Source organism: Tachysurus fulvidraco, chromosome 23 (assembly GCF_022655615.1).
Source record: "Tachysurus fulvidraco isolate hzauxx_2018 chromosome 23, HZAU_PFXX_2.0, whole genome shotgun sequence".
Lineage (NCBI taxonomy): Eukaryota > Metazoa > Chordata > Actinopteri > Siluriformes > Bagridae > Tachysurus > Tachysurus fulvidraco.
The window spans coordinates 11,025,243-11,033,999 of NC_062540.1; the positions used below are offsets into that span (position 1 = coordinate 11,025,243).

Below are 8,757 nucleotides of genomic sequence, written 5' to 3' on the forward strand. Positions count from 1 at the left end.
ATCATTTGTAATAATCAAGACTATTTGAAGCAAATGTAAGCCAATATGTGGTTCCTGTTATGTACTTATAGCTGGTGCGTACATCTTTTATGAATTACAATAGCATCTATGCACTGAAGCATCTACTGGACAACATTGTTAGCCCTGAGGTAAAGCCTGTATGTTATGTTCGTATGATATAAATGGCATGGGAACCTGATGGCCTCTCTCTGAAGACCAATCACTTCTTCTTGGCAAGTGGATTCAGCCAGGAGAAGGAGAAGCTGATACGCACAGACTCGCTTGTAACAGCAGGAGAGCTGACTCCCACCTCTGAGAGATCTGAATCTGCATTCTGTCAAAGATAGACACAGAGCAGATTTACAGATGTACAGCCAAATGTAAACAAATAGAAGACCCTGTCAGCTCAACTTCTAAGTAAAAAAATCTACACTGCCTGGAAGATTTTGGGACCTACCTGACTAATTGTTTGTATGTTTGCTTGCTTCTGCCTTTCTACCACATGGGGGCATAATAGTAGTTGTGAAAGCTTGTATCAGTGTTCGGCTCCATCTCTCTGTTGTCCTGGGCTCCCAATGAGCAGGGTTCACCCTGGAAAACGAGAGAGGGAACACACACTGAGCCCTTAAGCTATGTCTGTTTATCTTTTAGTAGACTGTTATGTATTTGTTCAAATTCTAAATCTATGTAGATTTTCCCTAGGTTCATTTTTTTGCCGAATATTTAACAATTTTGTCATTTGCCCTTTCCCACCCATTATCTCTGCCCCATCACATGACAGATAACAACTGTAGAGGGTGAAGTCTAGTGGGTGTCTCCCTTTATGTAAATATGTAAGAACTAGCAAGACAGACCTTTCCATCATTTTATTTTACATTCATGAAAGCTTTTTAGGGAGAGACGCAAAGGATATTGTCACTTAAGGAAGTGTACAGACAATTCCACTTCCATCAAAGCACTTATAAATTATATTAGTGCTAACAGTACGCATGCGTTGTCAAAATATGCCGCTTCAGTGATTAGCAATACCTTACATGTTGATAAGCAAGTACCTGATATTTTTGTAATTTCCCAGCAGTGCTATATGGAAAAAAGGCACTGAATGTTCCCCCATACTCTCTGGAGGATGACGAGAAAGGCCAGGACGTAAAATATATGGATGATGGCCTGAGAAGAGATGTAAATGAAAATGGAGAGAAGCAGACAGACTCTGGTGTGGAAAATAACAATTATTTGTATAATGGGGTTGAAAAGCAAAGCTAATGTAGACAGTGACACGCCAAGATTTTCTAGAATGGCTGATGGACATGATGCAGGAATCACTTGAGGGAAAAAGAACTGAGGATTGAAGTTTGCAGGGGCAGTAATGATGGAGTTGTTATGGTGATATAGTGGCCACAATCTTTTGAAAATGGACTAACCTGTGGAGATAAAGAAGCCATGCTCTCCTTGTTGGCAGCCCCACTGGCAAACTCACAACAAATATTCTTGTCAACCTCTGACATATTTGGTTGGTTGCTCTCTAATGAGCCTCTTCCAAGTTGGGTCTGGTTCTCATTAGAAAGAGGGATAAGGCTGCCACTCATCCACACAGACAGAGGTGTCTCTGTCTGCTGGAACTGACCTGAGGGTTCACTCATGAGTTTGGGTGTATTTTCAGGAATATCCCAAGAATCCAGAGTTGTTGCTTGGTTTTGGTTAAGCATTGGCCTGTTGTTGAGTGTAAGCCAAGTGGGGAAGAGCTTAGTCTCTGCACCAGCTTCTGAGGTTAAACAGTGGATTCCTGAATCATGCCCCTCATACACTAACTCTGTCTGGCCCTTATAGGGGGGAATAGGGATAACAGTATAGTGACACTACAATAAAAAATTCCCATCACTTATAAAAACCTTTCCTTTTATTTTGACATAGTAATAGATTTAAGATAATATAAAAATAGCTTCACTATACCTGTTGTGTGTTCAGTCCAGTTTTCTCACATATGCCACTTTTTTGTCTTGCTGAACATCCCTCTGCTTGTGCCTGGTTTTCCTCCTTTGTCTGACTTAAAACAGTCTTTATCTCATAGTTTTCCAATTTCAGTTCTTGGTCTAGCTCAGAGCTGTCTATTGGACTGTACACTGGTGTATGTTCAGGTTCATGTTCAGGTTCAGGTTCGTGTAACACTTCTGGCTCAGGTTCTGGTGTTGGTTCTTCTGGAGGCTCTTCAACTTCCTCTTCAGCTGCATATTAAATAGCAACTGTAATATTCTGCATTTCATAAGAGTAACACAATTGGATTATTTGCCTAAATATACACACAAATACTGATCACTCATGGCTCACGTTTGATGAAATCAAGCTGGTAGAGAGCCCTCTCCTCAGCATTAAAATCAACCTTATAGTGATCCATGTTTTCATATCCAGGCTGTAAGGTCTCCACTGGAACAGATTTAGTTGCCTCGCTCACCCTATAAGGTAAGGAGTCAGTTTCATTAGCAGAAAATGCAAGATAGTGAGATAAAGTGGAATGAAACAAACATTTGCCAAAACTTCACATAGAAACTTACTGTTCAATAAGGCTTTTTGAGGTCTACAAGAAAGCCAAAAACATACTGGATTTAAAAAGCAACAGAGCAAACCGAAATATAGTAGACATTTCGCAGAATAATAAGAAACCCCAGATACATGCTTGGAGTACCTGAAGAAATGCAGCCATCTCCGGCTCTTCCATGGCATTCAACGCAGTCTGCATTAACTTTGAGTTTGTGTCAACATGCTCACTGTAGGTATGTACCAAGCTTTGGGCCCAGCTTGTCTTTTCATCATGTTCGTATGTGATTCGCTGTAACATAATCTTACGTCTTTCTTCCAGGATACCACACAGACGGTCAAACTTCTCACACAGTATCTGCTTTTGGTTTCCACTATTTTCCTGTTGGAGTGTGCATATATTCTTATCATGCTAAGCATTTTTGTGTTGTTTGCATGCAAGAAACGAAGTAAGAGATATGTATTAGATGCTTTAGTGTCTCAAGGTTCAATAGAGGTCCAAGCAAACCTCAATACTCCTACAGATCTCCTCCAGATCATTAACGCATGCTTGGATGCACTCATTAGTGGCAACCAGGGACCCAATTCCACCACTGAGTTCGGTCTATAAAACAAAAATTGGGTACAATTCATTCACCTAAATTTGCAACATGATCTGTTTACTATTAGCAAGATTTTTTTTTTAAATATACATTTATATACAAGATATGGCCAAAAGTATGTGGACACCTGACCTTCACACCCACATGGAGAACCTGTTGTCACAAATTCTAAAGAACACAATTTTCACAAATGTCTCGTTCAATTCAGTGGATCTAATACGTACAATCATGTTCCAGCTTGACAATGCCTCTGTGTACAAAGCAAAGTGCATAAAATTGTGGTTTGCCAAGGCTGGTGTGGACGTGCCATGCAAACAGCCCTGACCTCAACCCCAAACCGTGAACACCTTTGGGATGAACTGGTATGCTGACTACACTTTAACATCAGTACCCAAAAGTGGAGGCTGTTATAGCAGCTAAAGGCACTGCAATTTAAAGGCCATGATTTTGTAAAGGGATGTTCAACAACACACCTTTGTGTGTGTGGTCAGATATCCAAAATACATCTGACAATATCATGACAATTTTCTGTGCACATAAAAACTACATGTAAATTTCTGGCAGCAATAAGCTGTCAGTCTTACCTTTTGCTGCTGATATACATCACAGATGGGGGCCACCTGACAGGACTTATGTGCTCCAAACACTTTACATAGTGAACATGTGGGGATCTGACAGGTGATGCAGTAAATGTTCAGCTTCTCCCCTTCATGTTCTTCACAGTTTATTTGTACAAGTGGTTTTGGTGGAGGCCTACAACTAGAGACACATTTTACACAATAACTGTAAGTAACTGTAAAGAATTAACTTAAATGAAAAAAAGATAGAAATCTAAACCTTTCAGATGCTTGCTTGTAGACATCGATAATATTTTCTACTAGAAGGTTTCTCTGGAGCCCATAAACACCATGACGGTCCAAAACAACTTCATGTCTACAGGATGGACACCGAAATCGACCTCCAATTCCAACCTGGAACAGAGAAGGCTGCAATCTTTTACTTAGTAATATGTTCTCTTATCATTAAGCTGCAAAGAACTCCTCCTGCGCTGTTACTGCTGCTTTCAGACATACTGTGGTTCCGAACCTTAGATTAAGTCAGCGAACTGGATAACAGCTCTATTAGCATGGTATTGCATGGCATGACTGCTTATTATAACTCATTTTGGCTTGTACTCCAAGATGTACTTTTCAGAACCACTTTGGGGACATGTGGCCATACGGGGGAATTCTTATCCATGACCATCAGCTGCTTTTGAATTAGGTTTTGTTACTAAGTAAAGTACAAAAATATGTAAAAATCCCCTTGTGTCCATTCTCCTTTGTAAGCTCATCACTGGCTATGGAAACAAACAACAAACTTTTATAAACAACCACGTCTCACCGGTGCCATTATCAAATCCAGATAAGGACAAATAATTTGCAGTTGCTGTCTTTTTTCTTCTGAAGTAGCGGATACACAGGAGACCATGATGTGGAGAGAATGAGAGTGAGAGACTGAGATGGACACAGGGGCCTTAAATAGTTACACCCTTTAAAAGGCTTTAGCAGCTGAGATATACAGGTCAAATGGAAACCAGAGTCCCGGCTCTGAGCAGAGGCCCAGTGACAATCCAGAAACAGCAAGGTGTTTGTCCAGGTTTCCAAATAATAATCCAAAATTGTAAGTTACAAAAAAAAAAAAAAAAAAAAAAAAACTGAGCATCTTGAAGCATATATGTGTTTCAGGAATAAATCAGCTTACATTATAGCATTAAAAAAACAAATTGCCCTTTTTGTTTCACAGATTTTGCTTGTAAATGTAAATAATAAATGTAGGTTATTACATGTATTATTGGTTATAATAATAATAATAATAATAATAATAATAAATAATAATAAATAATAATAATACTAATACTAATAATAATAATAATAGTTATTATTATTATTATTATTATTATTATTATTATTATTATTATTATTATTAAAAATGATCCTCCAGCTTTGCTTGACTGGTAACACTGTTCTGGCACCTGGATGGTGGAATGAACCTTCCTATGTAACAAACTAAAAAAAAAAACTCTTCTTTAAACTACAATGACATATTTTTTCTGTTTTTTTTTTTTGTGCTATTTCTTCTGAACAGAGATCTAGACATATGGTATCCTAGTAAACCACTGTTTATGTATTCATTGAGACTTCAAAGCACTTTTGTACATTGCTCTGAATAGGGGAGTCTGACAAATGGTGTAAATATGAATGTAAAGTAAATTTGTATTAATAAAAGTTTGTGAAAAGCTTGTGAACTAATGCTTTATAAAATGTTGAATATTTATTAAACCAGCACCAAACACCCATATAATCTTAGAACGTGGCAGAAGACGAATACAGGTGCAAAGGTACAAAATTTTACCTCACAGTTCCCAGTGTATTCAGCATGTCCATTGTCTCAGACATTAAAGGGCTATATTTATAGGGTATGTGTACAGTATTTACAGGGCACACACCTGTCTAGGATTTGCGTACTGACAAGATTATCAGCCTATGGTAGTAGAGTGCTTAAAATCTTAAATTTTACAAATTACACTGTATGCTATATTGCATTTTTTTTCTGCTTGCACTTGAGCATTCTGAATATCTTATTATCAACTGGAAGACTAAGCAAAACTGCTCCTTAGCTGCTTACATATATATCTGCTGATTTGGTTGATCAGTTGATATGGGATCCGACTAAGCAGGTAAAGGATTGAACCTTGTTTAAGGACCAAACAGTGTCAGCTCGGTATTGCTGGGATTTGAACTTCCAAACATCTGCTCAAAGCCTTAATCACTGAGACACCACTGAATCATTGCCCAGAGGTCAGAGAGTAATGTTTGTTAAATAATTCCCCCATAACAACAAGTAAACTTGAACTCACCTGGTAAAGTTCATTAGCACATTTGCGGCAGAGGTTGTGTTGACATGGCAGAATAACCACAGGTTTGGTAAAGACTTCCAAGCAGATCGGACAGATGAGCTGCTTCTCCAGCGTGTCCAGTGAAGCATCCTTGTTGTAGGAGCTCAGGTCCAGTGGAAGAGACATGACTGTGTCTCACCTCTGATGTACTATGAAAATTCAGTGTGAGTAAGAGAACTGTTGTGTCTCTTTAAGGATCTTACCATCCTCGTGTCAGCTTTTATATGCCTGTAATTTGTCCTGGATTTCTTCCTCTGCTTTGAGTTTTGTTCCCCTGTTGCTCAGACTGGGTCCTCTCCTGTACTGTTACCGGGCAATAGATGTGCCAAGAGCACTAAGTTCAGTGTGTGTGTGTGTGTGTGTGTGTGTGTGTGTGTAGAGGTGTCTGGTTACTGGCTGGCAACTCCTCCTTCCACACATACCGCAAGTCAATTCCATATCAGCTACACAACATGCTGACAAGTGCAGCTGCATAAATAAGTACACCAGAAACAGGAATATAGAATTAAATTAAACATTAACATTAAATTAAATACTATGAACCTTTAAAGAAAAACCTTTAAAGAATTTTTTTTACATTTATATATTTTTTTATTTACAGTATTGTCTTTAGAACTTTTCACTCTTGTGTTCTCACTCCACAAAATCTAAACCATACCGAGCTGTATTAAAATTCCAGTTAAAATTGGTTTAAGCTTTAGATTAGGAAAGAAGCAAGTGACTTTCACACCTACAGTATATGTAATACTGAAGCACACCTTTGTCTGGCATGTCTTTGAATGCTCCAATGAAATTCAGGGAATGAATTTGGGGCATGGAAGCCTTTATTATCTCCACATATACATTACATTATTTGCATTTGAGGCTTAACTGATGAGGTTGGAGTGCAGTGGCAGCTATAATACAGTGCCCCTGGAGGAGTGATGGTTAGGGGCCTTGCATAAGGGCCCAACATTGGCAACTTGGCAGTGCTTGGGCTTGAACGCCGATCCTTCAATCAACAACCCAGAGCCTTAAGCACTTGAGCCAATGCTACCACAACAGTAAATGTGTTTCAGCATGACAATACCCCTGTGCATAAAGCAACCTTTCATGAAGACCAGGTTTGGGAAAGTTGATGTGGAAGACATTTACATTTCTGGCATTTGGCAGATGGCCTTATTCAGAGCGTCTTATTATATCTCATTTTATACAACAATAACTGGAAAGCCTCCAGCACCTACTGAGCACCTCAGGGATGAATTTAAACAATGGCTGCCCACCAGGCATCCTGTAGCATCCTCCACATCCGACCCCTTTGCCTGACCACATTAATGCTCTGGTGGCTGAAAGGGCAAAATCCCCACAGCCAAACTCCTAAATCTGCTTGAATGTCTTTCTAGAAGAGTGGAGGTTGTTATAACAGCAAATACTAGACCCAGTCCATGCTAATGCCCATGGATTTTAAATGAGCTCATATTAAGGTGATCAGGGATCTTCTATTTGAACCACAAAGGCATGCAGGCTTTCATTTCAGATAAATTGGAGGCAAAGCAGATAGTTGATTGGAAACTAAGATGAACTGTTTAAAATACAGTGAAATCAAGTGGCTTCTGATTGGATGGAGCAAAAGCCTTCAGCCACAACAGCCCTTTATGGATAAGACTGAGAGTGATGGTCAGGTTTCCACATACACACAGTCATGTAGTGTGTATGGGAACTTTCTTTGTCCTGTGAACATCTTATATTCTGTGAAACAACATTTTGTAGGTGTATAAATTTCAATAATAATAAAAAAGCAAAAACACACAAAGCAAAGCTAAAAGTAGGATTCAGAAACATTTATTATACAACAGGAAACAGATCACATCTCTCTCACGCACAATATCCCTGCTACAATGAAAAAGCTAACATAATACATCCTACACAATACAAAACAACTTTTAGCTGAATAGCCACATCCACACACACACACACACACACCATTAGAACTAGTGTTTTACCGCATATGAAAATAAATAATATTATTAGATCACATTGTCTCTACGTTGCCACTGCTATCTTCAGCGTGTCTAAGAATTTTGGGCGGTGATTGCTTGATTTTCATCTGCTGAACTGATGTGCCATTGTCTAGATAAACATAAAAATGCACTATTAAAATCTAACAGAATAAAATGAAAAATCTGAAGGAATTCAAATGAGGCTTCATGATTCCCTTATAAGCATAAAGAGTATTCCTAACTTGTGAAAGGTACACAATTAAAATCTAAGCAGGGACATTAAACTCACAAAACATCTACACAACATAGGCCTTACGTTACACACACACTTCATACACAGATGAAACAATGTTAATAATCATTCAAATACACCTAAGATTAGATTAATCTATTTTCATAAGCTATGGTTTGTTTTATAATTGCAAAAATGATATTCCTAAAGTCTTTTCCTTCTAAAGTGTGAGAGGAGGAAAAAAAAACAAAAGAAAAAAAAAACCCACACACACACATCATTAATAAACCAAATGATGCATTAAATTTCAACATCATTACCAATGTGACTGAAAATGCCATTAAGAGAAAAGACGTGAGGTGAGGAGTAGTTCTGGATATACATTTTCAGAGGTATTTATAGATGATATTTGCCCTCGGAGATCAGTGAGAAAGAACCAACACTAAAGGAGTGAGAGGTTAAACAAATAGATAG

At 38.4% G+C, this 8,757-nt stretch overlaps 1 protein-coding gene across 5 annotated transcripts; it reads right to left on the reverse strand.

Annotated features, from left to right (window-relative positions):
- Window positions 1-230: 230 nt before the first annotated feature.
- trim101 (tripartite motif containing 101) lies at window positions 231-6,432 on the reverse strand. 5 transcript variants are annotated; one of them, XR_007139338.1, is made up of 12 exons: window positions 6,034-6,432; window positions 3,972-4,105; window positions 3,719-3,893; window positions 3,041-3,136; window positions 2,681-2,914; window positions 2,550-2,572; window positions 2,326-2,450; window positions 1,951-2,222; window positions 1,422-1,820; window positions 1,053-1,167; window positions 458-591; window positions 231-334 (listed from the first exon to the last, which is right to left on the reverse strand). XR_007139338.1 is itself a non-coding variant. In XM_047807619.1 (11 exons), the coding sequence occupies exons 1-10, from the start codon at window positions 6,196-6,198 to the stop codon at window positions 1,081-1,083; spliced, it is 1,725 nt and encodes a 574-aa protein (XP_047663575.1). In that variant the 5' UTR covers window positions 6,199-6,432; the 3' UTR covers window positions 231-334; window positions 1,053-1,080. The 5 variants fall into 5 exon arrangements, 2 of the variants coding, with proteins under 2 accessions (XP_047663575.1, XP_027000517.1); XR_007139337.1 differs by having other exon boundaries at window positions 3,972-4,120; XR_007139339.1 differs by lacking the exon at window positions 1,422-1,820 and having other exon boundaries at window positions 3,972-4,120; window positions 6,034-6,428.
- Between the last annotated feature and the right edge of the window lie 2,325 nt (window positions 6,433-8,757).